Consider the following 25,171-nt stretch of genomic DNA (forward strand, 5'->3'; position numbering starts at 1 on the left):
TGTAGTGCAAAACATTGAAGACGATCTTTATTGTTCACAGTTAAACACAAGCCACTGCTTTACGAACTTCCTTTTTTGCCATTTTGTCCCAGATTCTCCAGCTCCGGTGAGAGTCCTGATTTCTTCCTTCAGTTTGTGCTGATTGTACCTTCTGTCTTGGTTTCTTCTGTCTTGGTTTGCTGTAGATACTACGGTTGGCATTTAAAGTGGATTGTTGAACATGCTTTAGATAGCGAGGCAGAAGGAAAAAACAGCAGGTGTTCCCGGTGGACAACAGGATTTAGATGGACTTCCACAGCCGGAGTTTACTTCTAATACTTACAAAGGAGAACAGGTAACTCCATGTTTATCAGACCTGCAGAAAGGAAAACCCATCGGACAGGATGCGTCTGTTTTCAAGCGGAGTGAACAAGTTGAGAAACAACACTTATGTTTAGAGATGACTGAGGTCAGCCAGAATGCAAATATATTGCTTGGCACTTTCAAAATAATTGTATTGAACTGAATGTTGTGATAAAACCTGGGCTCGTGCAACCTGTCAGGTCTGATTCAATTTTAGTTCATGTACCCCAAAATTAAAAAGAAAAAAAAAAAAAAAAGGACAAAAAAAAAAAAAGGGGGGGGGGTGTAGAAAATGTAGCATTTATAAAAATTCATAAAAATGTTACCAGTTTCCAAATCTCATTCACTCACTTTCCTTTTTTGTGGAAATAATCATTTTTGTGTGACCGCAGCACCTACACTTAAACATTTGGATCCAAAACCAATTTACCTTTTAACAAAAATGTAAAGGTTTGTCGGAAATGTTCTGCTTAGACACAAGAACAATAAAGTGTGGGTTCAAAATGTCACTAGAACAAACCAAAAACTCAAGCGAACTTATATTCGAACTTTGATTAGAAGTGATAACTGATGAAAAATAAACAGTGTTTTCTTTTTTTAGAATTGCCACCATTTAAATAGAAAAAAAGAAAATGTTTCAAACAAAAAGAAGAAAAAGAAAAAGTGAGTAAGCTGTCAGTTTACCCAAAATTCAGGTTTTCTGACTTGTGCCTTCAGTTACAGTCAAAGAGACAGTTTCTGCCTTCTCAGCTAATGCAATCGTGATGAGTGGAATTTTGCTCACAGCTTTTAAACATGATCTCTAAATATTTCAACAACAAACCGTCTGTGTTACTGTGGATAGCCACACCACCACAATAGAAAGTAGCTCCAATTTAGGTGAACTGACTTTCTAAAAAGTAAATAGTCAAGGTGTCCTGTGTAGGGAGCTTCATGATTCTTTATCACTGTTATCAACTTCCTGTCAGTGAATCTTTCAGCACCTTTGTTTTGTCAAGCGTAGCGTGCTCACTGGTAACATGCTGACATTGCTTGTATCACATTATCAAAATTCTTCAGGGAAATAAAGCATTATGAAAAAAAGAAAAAACAAAAAAAACAAAAATAATCATAAGTAGAAGAACTTGGGGTGAAAATCCTGTTGTCCACCCAGAGTGACACTTAGGGAATGGGACAAATAACACTGAATTCCAAAGAGTTGCTGACATGTTCCTCTTGTCGATTTTGTAGCTCTTCTCCGTCATTAAATTTCAGTCTCCCTTCATCTGCTTTTCATCCCGGCTCAGTCCTATGTCCCTAACTGTGCTCATGATGGGTTTCGTTATAGTCCATGATCTTAAGCTGCTGCTGCCGGGGGCGACTTGACCCTACCTGAACCCTCCCACCACCAGGCCCCGCCCCTGTCTTTCTGCAGAGACTTTCCTGCCTGGAAGCCCTCTGCTGCTTCGGCTCAGAGGCGGGCTCCTTGGTGGGCACAGTGAGAGGAGTAACAGGGGGAGGGGGAGGGATGGGCGAAGGTGCGGGGCTGACTGGGGCAATATAACTTGGGCTTATCGACTCCACGCACAGCTCAGTCTTCAGGCCGTGGGCGAGGCCAGCGAGGCGAGGAGGTGGCTGGTCCTCATCACACTGGCTCTCACTCTTGTTGCGGAACAGCTCACGTGCCCTCATGCCCAGGAAGCTCTTGGCACTGGGGTAGGAGCCCACGGTGAGTGGTGTGTCTGAGGCGGCCAGGGGAGTGAGCAGGCTGGCGTGGGGGCAGGACATAGAGGGCTCCACCAGCAGGGGTGGGGCAAGTTCCTGACTGCCATTGATGGAGTTTGCCGTCGACTTGGAAGAGTTGCTCGCCTTTGGTTGCCCTGGCGATAAAGTGCTGCCATTGCCATGAGGGGAGTCATGTGGTGGTCTGCTGTCCGTGTCCTCGTTGTTGTGAATGTTACTTTGTCCATCTGGCACGATGCCACTGTGGTGGGGAGGAAAAAAATAATTTCAGAGTGGACCAAATAGTGAAACATACATTTTCCATTTTTTTCCTCCTCCAGGTTATTTATGAAGAAATTAGACAACTGACATTTTTTTCCCCATACAACTAAAGATTTGCATTGTTAAAAAGCCTATGAACCATCTATGATCTGCACAATAATAGAAGTTATCTATGAAATACTATGCTATCCACCCATTTGTGTCTGAACCAAAGTGTCAGACTCTAGTTTTCAGCTATGTAGTTTTAGCACTAAAAAGAATATTATATAATTTGTAATGTACTAATAATAAGATTTCACCAAATTGAGTGTTGGTGGATTTGCACACACTCTTACAGGTGCTTTATTATATGCCTTTTTCCTTTTTTTTTTTAAACTCTGTCACACACTCACACGCTGATGGATGCATTAGAGGCAACTCAGGGCTCAGTGTATTGCCCAAGGATACTTTGACATGCAGGTTGCAGGAAGCAAGGACTGAAACACTGACTTTACTTTTGCATGACAAAAAGTAACATCACAACTCCACCCTGACCTGGAGTCACAAGGCATGTGTGGGTCATCTCTGCCCTCTGGTGGTGAGCTGGAGGTGGTGCTGGCTGGAGCCTCCATCTCTACTCTGCTGTAGAGCTGCAAGAGTTCGGTCTGCAGCAGCTGAGTGATTCTCCTCTGAGCCTGATACCTGCTGTCTGAGGCCTGCAGCTCAGCCCTTCAAAGAAAAGAGAGAAGACACTGCTTCAATGTAGGAAAAGACAAACATGGAGAGAGAATATGAGACCAAATTGGAAGGAGCCAAATGTTTTGCTTGTAGGAAAAATGATCTTGCCTACTTGCACAACTAGTTTATGATCCGTACTAAAGTAGCGATCCATCTTCTCACACAAAGATTACGACAAACGCTAATTTTCAAGTTACACAATGCTGCTTTAAAGTTATACAGAAAAGAGTTACATTAAATTCTCTTTTTGTTTGAATCCTGGTGCTCACTTTGCTTGACATTTTACGTCTTCGAGGAACTTCTTTTGCTCTGCGATAAGGTGTTCCTTCTTGGAGAGAAGCGTCTCCAGCTCGGCGACTCTCTGCTGCGCCGCCTCGAGTTTCTGACCCTGAACCAGCAGACTCTGCCGTAGAGTCTCCACCTCCTTTCCGTAAGACACCTGCAGCATCTGGGCCTCCTGGGTGGTGGGTCACAACACAAGAAAAATGCATGAAAATGTGAACAAAATACAGATTAACATTTGCTGCAAGCCTTACTACAAATCTGTCATATTCTACAAGGTAAGTTATCTGCAAATTAACAGTAAGTGGTACATAAGCACAGTCATGTCTTTGTTTCAAAGCATTATGATTAGCTGACTGCCTGTGACTTCATTCACCAGAGTTCATATTGCCACGAAGTTGAAAATGCTTCACTGGGAGAGTTTTGTTTCACACCCAACAAACCCAATTAGTGTCCATTTTCACTTCAGTACGTCATCTCTGCTGTTCCCTGCAAACACACACACGAACCTTCTTCCACAGTACCTTTGTGTTATTGGCGTCTGCGTGCTGTAATTCCTGCATGGACAGCTTATGCGCCTCCCCGAGGAGCAGCAGCTGCTTGTTCAGGAAGCTCATTTGCTGCTGGGTGCTCTCGCTGTTGCTCAGCTGAAGGACAAATGAGACAAACAATGATGATGGAGGGCAAATTAGCAATTATGCTACAAATACCCTGTTCGAAAGAATTTGAGAAAAGCAGTCCTTAATGATCTGACTCTGATAAACGTCCAATGAGGTGCGGCAAAAAGTCATGTGATATTTCAGTATACAAAGAAATCCAAAAGATTTCAACTTTGTTTAAATGTGTCACACTTTACAGCCATTCTGTGAAAGCGTCCTAAGAAATTACTTCCCAGGTCGTGATATTAAACCATATGGTCATGGTCTTGAAGAATATCTTGACTGCCTAATAAGTGAGAAATTTAAGGAATAATTCAGAATATGGTGAGGCATCTTTTGCCTCTGCCAACTTGTACTTAACCTGAATATCGTGAACAAGGACCTTATATATGACCCTATGGATGCTGTCTGATCTGAAATGAATAGACACCTCTCTGCTCATCAGGATTTCGGTTCAGTCTGGGTCAGAGGAGGGAAACAGACTTCAGACCAATCCCAGGAGCCAGAAAAAACACTCAGACCCCCTGTGTCGCTGACCCAAAAATAAAGAGGGTGAGACAATATCTCCAAGGCAACGAGCCCTGGGACAATCTGCATGTTTTTTGGAGCTCCCCAAGTCGGACCCAGCTGTCTGCAAGCCTGCTCATGGTACTGCACAGTTTTTCCATTTAGAGGAGAAGCAAGCACATAGAAAAATAGAGTAAAAACACAACCTGACTGTGTTAGGAAGTTAGTGATGTCTCACCAGTGGTCATATAGGTCTGTTGGCAAAGACATGTTAATGTCCCTGAAGTAGAAAACTTGCTCTGACAGAGAATGATAGATATGATATAAGGATATCAGAGTTTGACTTAAAAACAACCAGGTCAGGCACACATACCACTGGATTAGAACTTCCTATAGCAAAAGGTATAGGAAGTCTTAATATGAAAGGCAATCAAAGACTCTGGGGGGTGCACCTGCAGCAGCTTTAAGTGCAGCTGCTACTTTTAGATTCCTCACCACAGGCTTGAAGCTGGCTTAGAAAGTTAACCACTTCTCTCTCTAACTGACTCAACTTTCATTTCAACCTGTGGTGACTTCTACCGCTCAGATACCAGACAGCAATTTTTGAGTCAAGGAATCAGTTTTCAATCTAGTAAGGAGCACAATGTCTTCGACCTTCTCATGTTGGTGCACTGAGAATTTGTCTCCCAAGGTTAACCTGCGAGTCCTGCTGCCTAAAGACAAGCATCCAGTTTTTAACTACCTGAACCTTTGTACAGATGCACAACCCTGAACTGAAACAAAGTTTAAATTCGGCAAGTCTTACAGAAGGAGTTACAGTGTGCTGTAATCACACCACGTACAGCATAGAGACACCTTCCTTTTTTCTATAACAAGTGGCAAAGCCACCCATCAACCACCAGGTGGAGGTTATCGCACTAGTAATGTAGCTACAAAGGTAGAATGTCAAACTACCAAAACAGACCAACAAAAGCCAAAGATCTGACTGTGGTTTGAAATGATCTCACACTCTGTACTTCTTTACCTTGATAGTCATCTGATTCAGGAGGTGACCAGTGTGACAAACTTTGTTGTTGGCCCTTTGAAGCTCAGCTTCCAGTTCATCCATCTTCTTCTGATACTCCTGCAGCTTGCTCTGAACATGCAGGACAGATTTACATGAATACCAAACTCTAATGTATACCGTATAGAAATGTTAGCACATCATAATATAAGAGTGAACGCGCATGTGTACCTGGAGTTCCTGGTTCTTGGTGTAGTAGTCGTCTCGACCCTGCTGCAGCTGTCTGATCTGACTGTGCAGCCTGGTCACCACCGTCTCCCGGTCCTCCCACAGCTGCCTGTATCGCTGCTGCTCCACTTGCAAGCTCTCCCTTAGAGATAGGATGTCCACACTCTGCAGGTTCAGCTGGTCCTTCTACACGCACACGCACACACGATAAGCACAGAATTTTCTAAACCAGAAACTCAGACTGAACTGTTTTTGAATGATTTACAAAAATACTGGCACACGTCTCAATACAACCTCCTAGTAGACACACCTATGGTAACATATGTCACCTGGTTCTCAAGTTAATGCATTCAGAAGAAACTTTACTCTGACCCTAACATCAAGGTCACGGAGCTTCGAACTCCAAGATTGCTATTAGATGCACCTGTGGTATCAATTTGAAGTTCCTACATTGCCTCGTTTTCAAGTTACCAAATTCACAAACTCTGGTGTCCATGCTGCCCTGCTGCTTGCCCGGTGGAGTGGGCAGAGGGGTAAAAAGTTATTCTTTTGGTTGATTGCGACATGGATGTGACACTGCTTTGTTTACATTTGATTACTGGAGGTAAAACAGCCTTTGTGACTTCTTTGTAACCGTTATTTGTTGGAAACTAATCTGTCTGCAATCAAAACTTCTGTTACAGTTTCATTGGTATGTATGCAGATGACCCTCAGCTGATTAGACAGCTGGTATTATGAAATGCCCGAATGCCTCAGTGATTACTGAATGTCTCTGAAGAATTTAGATGAGCTTTGTCCCTTTTTTATCGTTCCAAATGAAAATAAGCTGTTGAATCAGTGCACATCTAGTGTATAAGATAGCTACATCGCCTTTTGTACATTTTCAACACTGTGTTTGAAAGTGTTCAATCTGTGATAATGAGCACTTGCAAACTTGCCATGGCGTTGTTCTGCTCCTCCAGTGCGGTGGCATTGATGATGCGTCGGAGGAGGCGTCGGTTGCGGACGGCGTGTTGCTCCCTCTTGTAGCGCTCGTACAACAGCTGGTTGTGCAGCAGGAGCAGCTGGCTGCGCAGCGTGTGAAGCTCATCCAGCGGAGCTGAGCCTGAGGAAGCCCAGGTAATAATAATGTAATTAACACACACACACACACGACTAATTAGTGAAGTTAATTATTATTAGAGTGTGAAACACAAGATGAGCACAGGTAATAGTTTAGGTATAAAATTATATTCTGTAATCGATTGCTTTTCCTAACTTTGCTGATCACTCACACACAGTGGTATATTAAAGAGCACTTAAAATAGCAAACACCTTTTAAAAATGATTTCAGTTGTGCAGTTTAGTAAGAAAATGTGAATTTTTCTTTCTTATTTTCAAATCAAGATTGGCATTTGTTTACATCATGATAACAGAACAAACATTTGATCACTAAAGGCTGAAGTTCAACAATTAAATAAGCAAAAGTAACTAGTACTATGGTCTGGTTGGCAGTTTGATGAATAACCTGATGTCATTACACGTTATTTACATCATAAATATTATATACATTATAAATATTTAAAATTATGTCAAATAATAATAAAAATCTAGGAAATGCCCAGTCTAACTTTGAATACACGGTTTTGCTTATCAAAAAATGATAGACTAATTTAGTGAGTATGTGCTGGAAAGTTTGATCCAGGATCTTTACAGTCATCCAAGGGCTCCATGCCCATCAGCCACAAGTGAAGAGTGGAGTTTTGTTTTAGATGTAATTACAAAGACATGACTCCTATCAGTCAGCCAGGGGAGATTATCAAATTCCAGAGTTGTAATTATAGGTTGGCAGAGTTTTATTTGTTTTTCCTTTTTATGAACTGCAGCTGGAGAAAATTAGATTTGTGTGCTTAAGCATAAACAAAGGCAGAGAAGACATCTTAACTTGAAATTCTGCACTGAACAGGATCTGCATGACCGAGAGAACTTTTATTTTGATAGTTTTTAATCATATTTTCTGTCCACCTTGGTATCATTTCAAAATACTGCAAATGTCTTAAGACCTCGCGGCCAAACTTAGTCATGCGTATTATTTATATACTGCTCCATCTGCAGTGTTGATAATGGCTTCTTTCATCTGTGTACAATGGTGTTCTGAGTGTTGTGAAGGATTTACCTCCAAAGTGTGTCCAGTCAGCTGACTTACTTGGCAAAGGTAATCTGTTAAAGAGAATTTTTGGGGGGCGGGGGGGACAAAAAAAAAACAAAACAAAACAAAACAAAACAGGTCAGGTCAGTAACATGAGCAGTTTTTGTCATATTGTACTCTTAATCTGCCCTTTTTGCATTCTAAAAAAAAAAAAACCCCATATAGTCACTGGTAAAAGCAAATGTTAGCACAGGTTAATGGCCTTTGCACACCAGATGCAAATAAACCGATCTGACCAATCAGACCACTGTATTTGACAGCAAGTGTGCTTTAGCTCAAAAAGTGCACTTGTACTGAATATACAATAATACAGAAATGACTCATTTTTTGTGATGAAAGTCAGTGTCAGAGGAAGCATCTGGATGCACCTCCTATCTTTCTAGCAGAACATTCAGTATTTTTGGAAACCAGATCACGCCAGACTCTAAGAGCCTACTCTGTGGGCTCAGTCTTGGGACTTATTTTCTTTCACAAATGCTGAAGTGACAAGACACAACAGCTGGCTCGGCTTTGTCCAACAGTATCAAAATCTACCTAACAGAGTCTAGAATTCACTAAATGTCAAGATATATCAAGACTGTTTATAGGAGTTATAATTATGCTCCTACAGTTTTCCCATATGTTGTCCATATTTCCTCCCCTTACAGGTGACCACATCGCAGTAAAAATGGCATGCTTGTAACTTGTCTTATTTCTCTCTCTGCCTTGATTTTGACATGTGTGTGTGCCAACTTCATTCTCTCCATCTGCCTGTATTAACACAGATAAAATCTAAATATGGCAGTAGCAAGCAACTAAAATTGAATGCAGTCTAAATGATCTGTGCTTAGTCCTGGCTTTGCTGACACCGCTTGTGCTGTTGTATTATTGGCACTGTGGACAAGCCAGCTGCGTGTGTGTGTGTGTGTGTGTGCGTGTGTGTGAGTGTGAGAGAGAGAGAGAAAGAAAAGAAGGGGGAGGTGGATTTCGAACAATGTCATGCTTGTTCTAAACTGGGTGTTTTCCTTTGGAACTGCGGTAATAGACTGGAAACAACCCAGAAACGCTCTGAACATTGAAAAGCACATCAAAACAGACTCATGAGGTTCTTCAGTGTGATCAAGATGAGTGGCTGACTCACAACAAAGAAGTTAAAGAATGAATACCTAAACCACCGCAACATACATGTGTTACTTCAGTATTTTCATACTGAAAGTTGATATTTAATAACTTAAATTTTCTTTGAAACTGTACCCATATAGCAAAGTTTGTATCAGACTCACTAAAGCTAATCAGGAAAGGCACAGAGCTTTTCTGTGCAACTAAAACTAGAACTGAAAATACAGTTTCAGTGCATCTAACCTCATGGCATGCGTTTCATGTCATCCTAGTTGTCGGTGGGATTGTTATGTACTTAAAACAATGTTGAAAAAAAGGTTTCTGCATGCTTTTCAAAAGTTAATTTAAGATGTTTGACAGCAGAACAGTAATAACTTGAGCAATGCACACTGATTATCTATTAAAATTAAATGTCTTCACACATTCTGATTTAGGAATCATCAACTTGAAAATGACACAAATGTTGTGGTTTGTGCAAAGGAGCCACAAACCCTCTTCTAAATACTTAATAATGTTGTGGGTGTTTCATTACGCCCAACATAACCAGCTTGCGGTCCACGTGGCACTGATGATGAGGTAACAGTGGAAATGAAAGACTCCATTGGCACCTTATTTTTCTAAACAATTTGAACCTTATATTGGACTCAACTGCCTAAATGTTATTTTTTAAGTTTAATTTTTTTCCAGACCATTAGAAATCACCTCAAATATGAACAATTGGAACCTCGTGTCCTTGCTACTTGCATTTCCCATCTGTCACCTTCTAATTCTCATTTCACCTCTTCTAAACAGCCTGTAATAGAAAACAATGCCGACTACATGTAGTAATGCATGTCTGATATGGTCAAAGTATTAGGACATTTAAAATTTATGATCTCTCACAAGTACTTAAGACTTTTAAAATATTTTATGGCTTGAAAATCAATTTAAATACTGGAAAGAGCTGAGCGGATCCTGTAGGAGTTGGAGATAAGAAATACTCAAATACAGGGACTTAGACTTTTTACCCAAGGGGCTAATCTGATAGAATACTGGCTGCTGCGTTTGTAATAGCATTGTGAGAAAACTAGATGCAGTTGCTGCCATTATGACATTTTTAGAAGAAATATTTTTGGCAAATCAAACCATTTCTGGTCTGGCTATAGCACATCAGATGAATCTGAGGCTGGGTCATGACCAATTCTAGTCTTTTCATGCACAACAGAACATTTTAAACTATTAAAATACACTGTTGCTAATGTTTCCAAATAAGCTACAATCTATAGAATCTGTAGTGTGCGCAGAAGCTGTAGCAGCTGAATCTACACAGGATGTGTGCAGGCACAGGATGGAGTGCAGGTCACCTGTGTTTTAGACCACAATCACTGTAGTTATGAGTGTTAAAATGATGTAGACTTAAAAGTCTCTCACCTCTTGAGAACTTTGTCGTGGGCGTCACTTCCCTGCTGAACAAGGCGATCCAGCACCTCCAGTGGTGAAGCAGACACTACCCCTTCCTCCTCTCCATCCTCCAACCCCTCTTCCCGCTGCAAAAATCTCTCCATGGTGACCTTGTGCACCACCTCTGACGTCTTCTGGTGCACAAAGAGTGAAGCTGCCCTTGGCAAGGCCAGATCAAAAAATGACTCATAGGGAACCGGGGCTGGCGTCTTGCTGCACGGACTCGGTGAGAACATCCCAAACTTAGTCACTTCATCATCCGGGACAGAGGGGCTTTGGTGCAGGTGGTGCTCAATAGGAGTAAAACATGTGTGAAAGGAGCATGACTGCTCCAGGCCAACAGCTGAATTCCTTCCTCCTCCTGCTCCCCCTCCTCTTTCACTGCCAACAGTGCTGCTACACACGGTGTTCTCTGCTTTATCTGGTGTTGATACAGCATGATGGGTGTCCCGGACGGTGCCTCCAGGCTGGGTGCTGGAGCGGGTCTTGTCTCGTGTCTGACAGCCAGTCAGCGTTTCAGTGGTGTGATAGAAAGGGGAGTCAAAGCCCCTGACACCCGACAGCTCCAGCTTTTCTTCAGTGAGCTTCCATAGCTCCTCTGTGATGGCAGCTGCAGTAGAAACAACATTGTGATGGAGTTAAGGAGACAATGACATTCAGAATATACATGCAGGTTTAAATATTTCTGCAATCACAACACGAGCGCCCAATTTCTTTTGTATTTTTTTTTTTAATTTATTTAAGAAGGACTGGATGTTTACATCTAAGCACCTAGCTTTAGAAACAGAGCTTGTGCCATTTGGCAGATGCTTCTGTTAAAAGTGGTGTTCGCAGCACTGCAGGTGCATTTATTTTTAGTACAAGTGGCTCAAGTGGGATTTAAACCAGTAACTATGCAGAGAAAGCTCAACATACAGGGAAATAAACAGATGTGTTGGCATTCTGGATGTTTAGTTCATGAGCTGAGAATTGTCCAACTTAACTGGGGGAATCTGTTTACATAATCAGAATGTTGATTTAATTAAAAACAGACCATCCTACTGACTCATTGTTCTCATATATGTGTTATCCAATTTTATTAAGGTGTCTGTTCTGAAAAATCAAATTACTTTGCTTTAAAGAATGCAACTAGTTTAAGGGAAAATCTATTGGGCTAGGAAGTACAGTTTCCTTAACTTTCCTTTCATTTCTTTTTGAGAGGCAGCGTAGGCCATCTCTAGTCGTATGACAACTGGGATAGGCTCTAGTCAAACATGGTTGTGGTAGTGTGATAGCCTGGGGCTGCTTTGCTGCTTCAGGACTTAGACACTGTAATTAATGGAACCATGAATTCTGCTCTCTACCAGAAAATCCTGAACGAGAATGTTGGACATCAGTTCGCGCCCTGAAGCTCAAGCTGGGCTGTGAAGCTGGCTGATGATCCAAAACACACCAGCAAGCCTACCTCTGAATGGCTTTAAAAAAAAAAAAAAAAGGCAGCAAAACAAAGGTTTTGGAGAGGCCTAGTCAAAATCTGGACCTGAATCTGATTAAGGTCATGCCAAAGCATCTCAAACAGGCCTTAAAAGAAAGGTGGGCCTCTCCAGTGATGTGAAACTTACTACAAATGCTCGACTGCAATTCTTACTGCCAGGGTGGCAAAACCACTTATTACGTTAAACAATTTAAAAACTGAATTTTACATTTACTTTTTTTTTTTCTTTTTGTCTAATATAAAAATTTGATGAGTTGAAACACTTAAGGTTGACAAATATGAAAAAACAAACAAACAAACAAACCAAGAACTCTGCAGGTGTAATATTAAAGAGAAAAGGAGAAAACTGCTACATTAAGAGCCTCTCAGGATTATCAATAGGAAAGACTGATAATGGCAGGCACATCCAACAATAGCTTTGATGGCTCCAGTGTTTGCCAGTAGCAACCACTAAACAGAAAAGCCATATGACATTGAGAATTTTCAAATAATAATAATAATAATAATAATAATAATAATAATGGTTTGCATTTATATAGCGCTTTTTCTAGGCACCCAAAGCGCTTTACAATTCCACTATTCATTCACTCTCACATTCACACACTGGTGAAGGCAAGCTACAGTTGTAGCCACAGCTACCCTGGGGCAGACTGACAGAAGCAAGGCTGCCATATCGCGCCATCGGCCCCTCTGGCCAACACCAGTAGGCGGTAGGGTAAAGTGTCTTGCCCGAGGACACAACGACCAGGACAGAGAGAGCAGGGGGATCGAACCGGCAACCTGTAATGTATGTAGGTCTTGTGCCAGAATCACCAGTTCATACAGCTCTATTTTCAGAAATCTAATGAATATGTGCCTGTGAATGCTGCTCAGATTCAATGTTTGAATAAAAAATGGCTAGCATGAATTTATTCAACATCCTGCTAGCATTTTGTGTGCATTTATAATTCAATAAGAGGAATGAGAGCAGCAGGTAGACTGCCTTTAATACCATGTGAATGACTTGGGGAAACTATAGACTTCTTTTTTGTTAACCTCAAAATAAATATTTTTTTTTTAATAGTACAGCAACATTTTCTTGGGTTGACTTTAGTCCTTGTGGCTTGAATTTGCTGACAATGTACATAAATGTGTTTCTGCAAGAAAGAAACTCACCCTCTTCCTTCTCTTTTTCTTTCTCTGTTCTCAGCTGCAGCTCCAACTCCTGTTTCTTCATGAAAACTGAAAGCTCTGTCAGAGTCATGGAGATGTTCTCTGCAGCCCCTGCATCTGATGACGAAAAACATGCCACATGTTTGCATATGGTATCAAAAAAAAAGAAGAAATACTTTTACCCTAAACTTGAGAAATTCACTATTAAACCTCTATAAACAGTAAAGCAGAAATCACACACATTTTAGGTAATTTCAAGTAGAAGTGTGCACTTCACTCAGATTACAAATGTTTATGCTGTTGTAAAATATCCAGCATTTTAAAATGAGGCAGAACGGAGTCTTGCCCACAGGAGTGGACCATCAGATCAAATTACAGTTGTGAGTTAACTGCTTCATCTGGAGCATCTCCATCTGAAATGTATTTCAGTCAGACTGGTTTTCTATTGGATCATTCTGGATCTAATCCAAAAAGTGATGGCCTGTGAAGACTACTGTAAAATGAATGATAATAAATCGTATCAATGACAGACATCACGTCTAACCTTTGCTTGTGGCCACTTCTGAACTCTTCTCAGGCTCTTTTACTGGGTCTTGTCTCACCAGTGTGGGCTTTGTGCCTTCCCCATGTCTCCGATCCTGAAAAGTCACACACAGTTAACAGTCTCATTAGAGACAGTTTTCAGGATACATCGGTGGTTTGTTCCAGCTTTTCTTTCCCAGTGTAATTCTTAATAAATTTTAAATAAAGTTATAATTTTTCCCTCATTAAACATAATTACTCAAATCATATTGCCTCTTGCTGTTTTCATGTAAGGCACATTGAATTGTTCAACATATTAGTCATATTTTTTTCAGATTCTTAAGTGATTAAAAAAAAATGAAAACATCATAGTGTAATGAATAATCACAATCTGCCCACTGCCAATGACCTTTTGTAATTCTATCATGCAAAGTGATTGGCAGGATTTCTAAAATCTGCATCTTATGGACATTTTCAGGATAGCGTTGAGAGAGCATACTTTTCTTGGTGGACTGGACTGTACTGTGTTGGCTGGTAAGGAGATTACAGGAAAGTCATCTGATAAGGTGGGAGGTGGAGAAGAAGTGGCTGGGGTGCTGGAGGCAGGCGTTCCTTTGCCTCCTGCTCGGATCAAAAACAATCAGCAGTCACCAGAAAAGACACGACAGGACGTCACGTCAGAAAACGGTACGGTACATACAGCATGATGTAGCCTGTACCTGATGTGCAGTGGAAGCGGGTGGGAAGATGTGAGGCACTGTGGGAGAGCTCCAAGTTGGGCGACATGCCCCTTGAGGAAGGGGGTGTAGTCATGCCACACAATGAGGAGGGGCTCCACAGAGGGTCTTTCCCACCACAGGAGGAATTTAATTCACAGGAGTTCTGCAAAGAAGAGAGTCATTATTACTGTAATATAATAAAATTTGGGAAACAAACTGGTCTATAGATGATATACTGTTGTAGCTTAGTAAACAAAATTATTAGATCATTCTCTGTCATATATGGTGATTTGGTGCCCTCTTGTTATAAACTATAAAGCGGGAACTAAAACTTCCTGATGCATTTCATCGCCCACACAGAGAGGGACACAGACCACCTGTTGTATCACAATCAGCTTTATGAAAGATTGGCAGTGCTACATTAACTGAGGGCAATTTAAAATTGCACTTCTGGAGGAAGCTTGACTATCCTCATTTTGCAGGACCATTCGCATGCCCACTTGCCTGGATACCTGAGTTGAGCTTCTCAAAAATTACAGGATATTTATTATTCTAGAATTTAAAATACATCTTAATTGGCTGGGGTTTCTTATTCTGTTTACTGTCAGATGGTAGCTTGAATGAACTAGAAAACATTGAATAGTGGGTGAATAGTGGAACAGGTGGATGTGGGTGAAGCAAGCCAAGTATAAAATGGCGGCTCTCACGTGTTTTCCAGATTATCCATCCGTCACAGTTGTGGGAGAGAAAAATTCTCAGACAAAACCCAAGGGGGCAGAAAAACACCCAGACCCCTCCTTCATGCAGCTGGTCCGATAATAAAAAGGGAGACAGCATCTCCAAGGCAACAAACCCTTTGCAGCCCTTACGGAGTAGTGGCAGGTTAAGCATAGGGGCATGAACTTGACTCTGCCCGCCAGCTGATTTTAGGGACTCAAAAACACTTTTTCTATGCATTTTTCAAAAAAATGGAGGACAGCTATTGTTCTTTTTGAACTCATTCGTAGGGCTTTCTGGACAAACAATCGCCTAACTCTGTCCGACAGGTGCTATATGGGGTGTAAACATGACCCTGTGTACAACAGCCAGCATCAAACAGAAGCTTAACAACAACGTGCTCTGGCACTACCCTCTGATCATCAATTACTGACAAACCCTGTGTCCTAAACCAACAATTATGACAGATTTTGATCGAATTATGGATGATCTTACCTGCCGTCTGGAGGTCTGTGGGCTGCGGTACGAGGATTGTGTCCCTGAGAAAGGGGGCAAGGACAGGGGTGGGGGTAGAGGCTGTCGTGGAGTTGAAAATGGGGTTGAAGAAGTGCTTCCTGTTGTCAAGAAGACAAATGGTATGAACAAGCCACTAATGGATCCAGCCAGCAACTTTCAGTCTGCTCTTAGGACACCACTGTTCCGGTGCTCTTTAAAAACTGTACAAGTAATGCTTCAAAGTAATACTTCAAATGATAAAATCCCTACTATGTTCTCACCTGAGCTATGGTTCTTGATGCAGATGCAAAAATGCAACATGTCTATTATTATTCTTACTCGTATCAGTATTGTTTCATATGCAAAACTGACCATAGCTACTGTGGAGGTCTGGGTAGGGGCTGGAAGTGCAGTCCTGTGGTCGCAAGTGGATTTGGGGGTAAAAGTTCTCAGGCATGGTGGCATAGCCCTCCTCGCAGGAAGCCTCCTTGGGGTCTAGAGACACTTTGGCACATTCAATGACGATATCATGGATTTCATACTTTTTCCACCTACAAAAAAGCAGAGCAATGTTAGGCAAAGTCCTTCTGGAAATACAGAAAAATAAAGAAATAAAATTTGTCTTACCTGGTGGGGTCAAGCTCATGATCCTTGGTTCCCGTCACCAATTCTGGATGAATACGAACGTGTTCAAGCATCGGCTGAAGGTTGGACACAAATTTAACATCCATCATCACTTTGCTACCAACTCTAATGAAGAGCAACAGATCACTGCATCTGAAGTAATGCGCTTACCTTAACTACTTCCTCAAAGGTTTCCATGTTCTCCTTCATGCTGTAATGGGAGCGCAGGTAGGACACAAAATTGCAAGGGTACATGCCATAGAGACGGTGGAAGAGGGAATAGACGCTGGCGTGTAGGTGGATTAGGTAAACCTCTGAAACATGGCCTTAAAGTGGGGGAAAAGGGTTAGAGAGACAAAAACCTAAGCTTGCTCAGCGCCTTTAAACACCCCTTTACCTCCCACACAACTGGATCAAGACCCTTAAAAATGAACTAGAAAACATTCAAAAAGCCGACAACGTATTTTTGAGACATGACAGGAAGTTCCTACCTGGATTTTTCAGGTTCCACGATGCCAAACGGCCAAAGATGTCAAAATACTCCCACAGGTGTTGTTTCCCAGCTTGAGGGATCATGGGCAGCAGAGTGATCAGCACCAGCACTCCAGTGATAAGCACAACTACATCTGTATCTGTCTGCCATGATATCAAGGTGAAGGTATTTAGGTTTAGGGCATACAAAAGACATTACATAGGACAATCAAAAATCTTAGGCTTAGCGTATTAGCATACAATTTGCTGACAAGCTCTAGTAGAGCTAAGGCGGATTTTGTGAGGTTTAGGGATGGGTATGTTGTAGCTATTAAAAATAATACAAGCCAAAGTACAATACACACTGAATTCTTAGCCTATACTCTGTAAGTGATGTTGTGTTTAATGATGTTGTGTCAAATGATTTTTAATGTAGACATTTAAATACTTGCTATTAACAGCTCAAAGATGTGTGTATATGAACAAAATCCAGGTAAGTAACTGCTTTGAAAGCAGAAAACTAAACAATCTACTGCTTTGTGTGCTCACTAGAATTAAATCCATTCTAAAAGTTGCTTGGATGAAAAACTTCTGATCCGCATCCATCCACACACGACTCGGTGCCTTTACAAGATTTCTTTGTTCATCGAGTCGTATCTGGGTCGTTACCTTTAGGCATTTGAGCAGTGAGAGTAGCAGAGGGTATCGAGCAATCTTGTGGATCCAGGACGGCTGCTTGCGGACTACATGGCCGAGCAGAGTGAGGGTGGGCAGCCGGCAGGCCTGTTTGGTCATACAGTCATTCATCTTATCTAGAAGGTGCTGTGACAGAAGGACATTAGGGTCAGGGTAGCAAACACAATCAGTATTCAGCACAGGCAGTTAGTCTCCTTTTTAAAGCATGTTGAAACTAATCTGTGACAATATAAGCTGTAACTTTATACAGGACCATAATGACCAATCAATACATAGAGTTTAATGTTTCTATAAGTAGTGCTTTTTGTTCTGTTGGTTTTCTTTTCTTTTTTTTCCTACCCTAAAAAGTACCACGTCACAGGTAAGCTACAACAAACAAACTCCACCTCACCTTATCATGTGGCTCTCTGACAGATGACAGGATATGCACAGCCTGGGCGGAGTTGGTTTCTAAATAGTAGTCCACCAGCGTGTTTAGCAGCATGGACCCACGTTCTTCAAGGAAAACAGGAAGGAGATTTTGAATAAATATGCAGTGAGGTAAGTTAAACCAGATGATAAAGCAAGCATTATTAAAAGAATGAGATGCAATCTGCACAGAATGGCCAAGGTTATCAAAGTTCAGTGGTTTCCCCACACACAGATTTTACTTTTATGGGCTACTGATACCCAAGTACATTTTGTGATGTATTATTTTATCTGTCTGAAAAGATGATGCAATTGCTCAAGTAGCAGTATCACTGCTAACCAGCTAGCTTCCTTTCTCCTACTTCCTTACAGCCAGGTTGACTAGGTTATCTTTTTCATGGTCATATAGCCTTCAGCTGCCTCACAAACTCAACCTGCACGTTCCTGGACTACAGCTAGCAATGGAAGTCCATATTCTAGTCTAATGGCCAATTTCTGCTTAAGCTGGAAATCTATGTTGCAAATTACACATTGAGTTGACATAGCCTGCTACGACTGCAACTGGTGTTGAAGGTTACATCGCAGGGTTAAGAGGGGTTTCCAGTTATGATGTAAGTTAACCAAGGCTGCAGAGCAGAACAAGGACTACCACTGCTAGGTGCAACTTAAGAGAGTGGACCAGAGTTTGTGAACAGAATGAGAAACTCACTGAAGAAGCACAAGTATGCATATAATTTTTAATTATTTATTCTGTTAAGTTGTGGTGACATCACACACACACAGAGAAAGAAAGCTGTGCCCAGAATAAACTGTGCCGACACATAACAAGCCAAGTGCCTACCAGTGCTGAGCTGCTCATTGATAAGGCCTCTGATCTCTTCTAGCTGGTGGAGGTCAGAGGTCTCCAAGAGTGGGAGGAGGTCCCCCACATTTGGCTGCTCCCTGGCCATGGTGGTGGCAGTGCTGGACGTGGAGGCAGCGTCTCTGTCACGGCGTCCGTCCCCACTTGCCTGGAGGACTCCCGGGACCCACCCACCAATACAGTCTCCAGGCACCTCTACAATGCACCAAGATCAAATCAAAAACATTTCCAAGAATGTGTTTAAGCTCTGATCCAGGATTACTGCTTGCGTGACAATATCAACTGTGTAATGGGAAGCAGGGTTTGCAGTAAAGAGAATTCTCTTAAATGGGGAGAGAAAAAAAAAAGTTCACCCTAAATGAGTGGACTTCTCTTTTGTGATACCCACTCAGAGACAAGAGCTCTGATTTGACTAACATAATGGCCTTGTATTGGTATCCTATCAGGTGAGGGAGGTGTGAATGACTGACAATGCAGCCATATTTCCATGTAATTTCAAGTTGTAAGCAATGAATACAATGTCTCTGCTGTAAAGACACGCAGTGGTCCTTAAGTCTCTCAATCATCCCGCAGATGAGGCCAAATAAGGCTTTTAAGAGGGCCACATAAAGCAAAATCAATTATTTTTCTGTTATTTCTGATCATTTGTGAAACATAATTGTGTTCGTGTTGAGTTTATGAAGCCAAATTAACATGTTATCAAAAAGTGCAACACCAGAAGGCATAGAGGAATCCCCTACTAGAGCTAGTCAATCTAAAATTCCTCTAAGTAGGAAAAACCCTGACTTCATGGTGCCTGCTTAGTACCCAATAAACTGGTGATGGTGGAACATTCACCAGCCTTATATTTCCTTCTGAAGTTCTAACTGGCTGCTATTGTGTCAATGTTTTCACACAATGGCAGCCAGTTAGAAAGAAGATGGCTTAAAGGGAGGGTGTCCCTAAAGGGAAAGAATATAAAACCGTGGTTACGGTTGACGCGGTGCTCAGGGCTTGTGCAAACTGTGACGTCAACATAGACCAGTAACCATTTATACTCAAGCCTGAGGCACGCTGGACTCCTTACAGTCTTCTCCTAAACAACTAAAGAATCACCATGTCAGTGCTCACAAAAGAAAAAAGAAGAAACAGAGAAATTGTTGAGGTTTTCTACAGAATGCCCATGTGTTCTAACCTGGAAACTCAGGCCATGCCAGGGTTCACCCCCAGGTTTAACACCACTTTTGAGAAGCCACCATTTGTAAGGGTCAAAGGCAAGAATATATTGCCAGTTCATGAGGATGAAGTAGTGGTAGCACCAAAGCCAGTATAAGATAAATAAGGACCACCCTGGGCTATGCATCATGGGTCCAAGAATAAAAGTATGGAGCTGAAAGTCAGTATAAGAGATCCCTATTATATAAGATATCTGAAGAGATTAATAAGGTTGAATTAACAGTGTGATAACATTTTGAAAACTTGCATTTACTATAGTTTCAATCAGAGCAATAATTTGGTAATAGTTTGAAAACGGCAAAAAATGACACACAAACAAACCAAACACTTGATGATAAGATGTGGCTGAATGCTCAAAGAAATGACAGAGTTCATGTTATTTTTCAATTATATGTCTGACTGTTTTCCTCTGCAGACATTTTAACTTTGTCACCGCAGAGAATGCAGAGTTTTTACCATTAATCAAACGTCCAAGGAAGTCGTGACAATTTGACAATGGAGCCAATTCATAATGTTACTTAAACCCATGCTTTTTCCTACAGTGACAAGGCAAAAATCTGGAACAAGCCTATACATTTTGTTTTTTGAAGTAAGAAAATTTAATCTTTTCCTCAGGGAAGCACAAGCTCAGCAGGCTATAACCGATTTTCCATCAAAGTCCTGAACCACACACAGCTTTATTGACACAAACACACATAAACCACCTCGCTTGTCAAACATACTGCGGGACAAATAAAAAAAAAGGTCAGAGAATGGACTTGGAGCGGATTACGCAGTGTCGATGGATCCAACTATGTGACCTGCTGCTAATCTGACCTCAAGAAGACAAGAGAATCCTTTCAAATCCTTCCTGTTTACTATCTGAGCTTTAAGTGAGAAGTTTATTCAATTTATATTGAGTATACACAAGTATGTGCTTTGAGAAAAAAAAAAAAAAAAAAAAAAAAAAAAAAATATATATATATATATATATATATATATATATATATATATATATATATATATATATATATATATATATATATATATATATATATATATATATATATATATATATATATATATATATATATATATATATATGTATACACACACACAACGGGACCTAATGTGTTTACCATTTTAGGGGATAAGTCTGTTTATGTTGTCTGTAATGCGTTTAGGCTAGACGCTGAGTCAGCTGTTCGAAGTAAAGGAGGCCAGGGAATCCTCGCAAATCTCCATCTGAGAAACGGGCATTAATAATACTGATAGACAGGCCATTAGCATCAGGGTGTCTGCACCCAGCAGCTTCTTCCCCAAAAGGAATAATGAATCAGCACCAGAGATCTAATTTAAGCTCTTAAACCACAACCCCTAACAAGTTAGAATGATGAGACTCTTGTTTGTTTTTGGTAGCTCACAGGGTGTAAACTATTAGTGCAAAATATTGAAGCTTTCAACATGGAGTCACATGCTATGAAAACCAAGATAACAGGAGCTTATCTGGAGAAAATAAACGAATCGATATCCAGTGTATTTCCACTGAAGTCATGTGTCACTTCCCCTCTGGATGGAAACGTGACAATATTAGTCGCTCCAGGATGCTCCCATTCAAAACAAATAAAAAAAACAAAAAAAACAGGACGATTAACATTCGCACATGTTCCCGTTTGTTCACTCGCAGGACAAGTCACAGCCCAGTTTTCTTCTTTTTTTTCTAAATCAATTAACTGCTGAGTCACGGGGGTTGAGAATTGGGGTGTGGAAATGAAGAGAGTCTTGCAGGGACAGGTCAGTGGTGTAAACAAGAGTTAGCCTCAGTGTGATCTCAGGCAGCTTGGGAATGCTCAGGAGCACACAAAGAAGCTTTATGCAGCCCGAGCGCTTCCATGTACACACTGAAAATTACATTTGGCCGAGCACGAGCTGTTAGCAGTAGCCTTCTATTCTCCTGCGTGAATATTTAAAAGCCCCATCATAAAGAAGGACATTTGCCTTCTTTATGATGGGGCTATACGGTCCGTTTGAATAGGTTTTTAATCAGACACAGTTTGCAGAGGTTTACTGGACTGAGCAAAGATACAACTAACTTTCTATTCCTGAGCTATCTAATGGGTGGAAAATAATGAAAAATGCCCCATCAAGTCTTCCCAGAGCTAAAATTGCTTCTTTTGTTTAACAAACAAACCATCCCACACCATATTAAATCTTACATGAACTTTTAAATCGGTGTACATCTATTCTTATCATTTTCTTACCATCTGGATTATTATTTTTTTAAATATAAATCATCCAAAAAAAAAAACCAGCAAAACTGTCTGTCACAATTTACAAGAGTCTGATGTTAAATTAAAAAACAGTATTATGGTTAATACAATGATTAATTACTATAAATGTAATAAATTGTGTTGGACTAATTGATTAAATAATGGTAGATAAAATAGAAAAGCAGCAGGTCACCACATGCAAATATGAAACTGAATGAACTGAAAAGACTCCACATTTAAAGTATTTATATAAAACACACGTATATACATAATTAATTCAGACTTGTTGTGCACACCTACATAAACTGTCTTTAGGTAATGTTGTAAGAATGAGATCTGGATGTTGTACAACGTTATCCTTCCTTCAGAAGCTAAGGCTACACTTACTAATATACTGTATTGGGGTAGGTGAGGGGTGCTGTCTGGGTAGTGTACATGTGAGGCCGAACACATGACACCCACTTGCTCGCTGTAAATTTACCAGACAATTATCAGCACCACTGGATATCACACAGACTTTGTAACACTGTCAAATGTCCGCTTAGCTAAGCTGGACATTTCGGGGCAGAGTCTTGAGGAGTTTAGTGCCGCACAACTAATGAAAATTTAATTTCTTTCCTTCACAACAACATCCTGAAAGAAAGAAAACACCTCAAACACTTGAAAACAAACTCTAAACAGTTATGACTGGGTGGCTATCATTTCAAAATTCCCAGAACCAGAAATCCAAACAGGCAGTATGAGGCCATGTCGGTGGCTGGGAGCTTGTGGTAAACTGCATTAATCTGAAAACAGTCAGTATTCCCTGGAAATAGCTCGGACCTTTTCTCACCATGACAGAGGGCAGCCTTGGTGCCTAACTCTTAAGTGCTGGTGCACAGTATTCCCATTTTTTTTTAATGACATAAGTTATGTGCAAAAAAATAATAATAATAATAATAACAATAATAATGATGATAATTTAAATTAAATAAAAATTCTGCATAGATAACCAAACCAGGAAATTCTGCAAACCTGGCCATAAGTATTACTGACATTAGCCATATCCATTTATTTTTTTCCATCCCATGCATGCTGCTGACCTGAAAAATAAAAAAGGTCAGCTGCATGCATGGGATGTGGTTCATTTTATATTGCCTGGGAAATAATGAGTATATCACACATTAATCTTATCTCCTGGGCACCAGTCTGACCAGCTGTCTAAGGACATCTATCATCAGCTCAGCACAGTAGTTGCCATTTTCATGTTGCTCCTAATTCGATGAGAGCTTATATTAAAAACAAATACCTACAGAGGACCGGTTCAACTTGGGACGCTGCCATTTCTGGAGAGACACGAAGCTTATGTCTTTACGCATTTATGTCAAGACTGTGAGCATGCACAGAAAGAATGCAGGTTAAATCACACATGGTCTAAAATATTTGTGAAAAGCTTTAAATACCCCTGTGAAACCCATTTATTCACGAACATGGTGTTAGGGTGGCTTACAAATGAAAATAAATGACTCAGATGAATAAACATGAATGGATTCTAAAGAAGTAAAGTGTCACATATAAACATTTATCCCTTCGGGCAATGTGTTAGGTTAGTGTTTATATATAATGCAAAGGCCAAGCTACCAGTGCTGGAATTTTAACAGCTTAGCCAATGTGACAGGCAGAAATGAGAGCTCGAGGGGGTCAAAGTGTGAAACTAGTGACCCATTTCGTCTCCGGAGTGATGGAAAAAGCTGAGGCGTTGACAAGCCAGCAAAAAACAACAGGATATTAATGGCTGGTATGACAATAGGTGCTGCTGAGGTGAATTTGGGTAAACTGCTGGCTGTAAATGAGACGCTGCAGAAAGGAGCAGCAGATCTGTCACAGGGATGAATAGCGAAGCGTGAAAAAGCAAATAAAAATACACAAAGGCCGTAAAGACTGGAAAAATACTGACATGGAAGAGGAGGGCCGTGCAGAGCCAGGACAGGCCGAGATGTGGGGCTGAAAAACAGCAGAGCTCCCCGCTGTATGTGGACTGACCAGAGGCTGCTGCTTGTCGTAAACAACTCGCAGAGAACAATGGGCAGGGTTGGGTTGACTTTATCCGATTATAAAACTATGCAGACGTCTCCTCTCTGGCAAACTGAGCACTGCTTTTTAATAAATAAACAACAAAAGCCAGATAAAACCAGGACGAAACGCTTAAAGCCTTAACATCTACCCATCACAGGTCTCCCCAAAAACAAGTCAGTCCCACCGCTGAGAGCTAACGTTAGCTGGGAGCTGCGACCCACACTCGGCGGAGAATTCACTCTGTCAGCCGCATTCAACCAGCTGAGAAACAAGCAAAACTAATCGCTTTCACCAAAACGTAACTTGTGCGTTGAAATTCGTAGTGAGAAAAACAGACGAGATGTAAAAAAAATCGGACCTGTTTACCTGTTAGAGTAGCTGCACTCCACAGGGCGCCGCCATCTTGAACAGCTCACAGCCCATCCCACCACAGTGTGCCTCCGCTGTCAGCCTGCATGCAAAAATAATCCCAGGCGTTGGAGCACTGCGCGTCATAACCGCAACTTTTACCACTCGAAATCAAATTACATCTAAAAAAATAAAATAAAATAAAAAAAAGCTCCAACTCTCTTGCTAGGCATACTTTACCGCTAGAATTAGCATTTACAGACGTATCTCGGAATAAATAAATAAATATATGATGTATGTAAACATATATATTTATCTATATTTTCAAAGCTTAATAAAGCTTATAATATTTTTCAATCACCCAACTGGTGGAAAAATGAAGCCTGCATGCAGAGAGTGAAATTATATATATATATATTTTTATTATTAAATCAGGTGGCAGTAGTTGGTAGAAATATATGGAAGCTCATTCGTGCCATAAAAAGAAAACCAAAATTGATAAATAATTAAAAACATAAAAAATAAAAGATATAAAAAAATAGATAAATAAATAAATAAATACTGGTGAAAATCCACCATGAAATACAATTATTTTTCTTTAACCTGAATAATTAAGTCAAATGTATGAGGCAGGTTTTTTTGTTTGTTTGTTTGTTTTTGTTTTTACTTTATACATTTAATTATATGCCTTTAATCGATAATAGCAAATAATGATGG

The 25,171-nt window shown here is 40.7% G+C and overlaps 1 protein-coding gene across 1 annotated transcript; it reads right to left on the reverse strand.

The window, feature by feature from the left end:
* tsc1b (TSC complex subunit 1b) lies at positions 1 to 24,541 on the reverse strand. Its single transcript, XM_063478862.1, has 22 exons — positions 24,473 to 24,541; positions 18,567 to 18,782; positions 17,709 to 17,812; positions 17,291 to 17,443; positions 16,642 to 16,786; positions 16,322 to 16,476; positions 16,154 to 16,227; positions 15,899 to 16,077; positions 15,527 to 15,645; positions 14,315 to 14,477; positions 14,095 to 14,216; positions 13,618 to 13,711; positions 13,077 to 13,190; positions 10,418 to 11,057; positions 7,877 to 7,920; positions 6,660 to 6,826; positions 5,725 to 5,907; positions 5,515 to 5,625; positions 3,849 to 3,971; positions 3,312 to 3,499; positions 2,860 to 3,033; positions 1 to 2,305 (listed from the first exon to the last, which is right to left on the reverse strand). Exons 2-22 carry the CDS (start codon positions 18,673 to 18,675, stop codon positions 1,639 to 1,641), a joined length of 3,828 nt encoding a protein of 1,275 aa, XP_063334932.1. The 5' UTR covers positions 18,676 to 18,782; positions 24,473 to 24,541; the 3' UTR covers positions 1 to 1,638.
* Positions 24,542 to 25,171: the final 630 nt, after the last annotated feature.

Source organism: Pelmatolapia mariae, linkage group LG7 (assembly GCF_036321145.2).
Source record: "Pelmatolapia mariae isolate MD_Pm_ZW linkage group LG7, Pm_UMD_F_2, whole genome shotgun sequence".
NCBI classification, from domain to species: domain Eukaryota; kingdom Metazoa; phylum Chordata; class Actinopteri; order Cichliformes; family Cichlidae; genus Pelmatolapia; species Pelmatolapia mariae.

Bases quoted from the DNA above. Each gene is read 5' to 3' on its own strand.
- tsc1b (XM_063478862.1), bottom strand. From the start codon at position 18,675: ATGGCCAGGGAGCAGCCAAATGTGGGGGACCTCCTCCCACTCTTGGAG. The intron at 14,217-14,314 runs GTACAGGCTACA...TGATCCGAGCAG, and splicing joins CCGCTTCCACTGCACATCAG to GAGGCAAAGGAACGCCTGCC. The intron at 7,921-10,417 runs GTGAGAGACTTT...TCTCTTTAACAG, and splicing joins CACGACAAAGTTCTCAAGAG to ATTACCTTTGCCAAGTAAGT.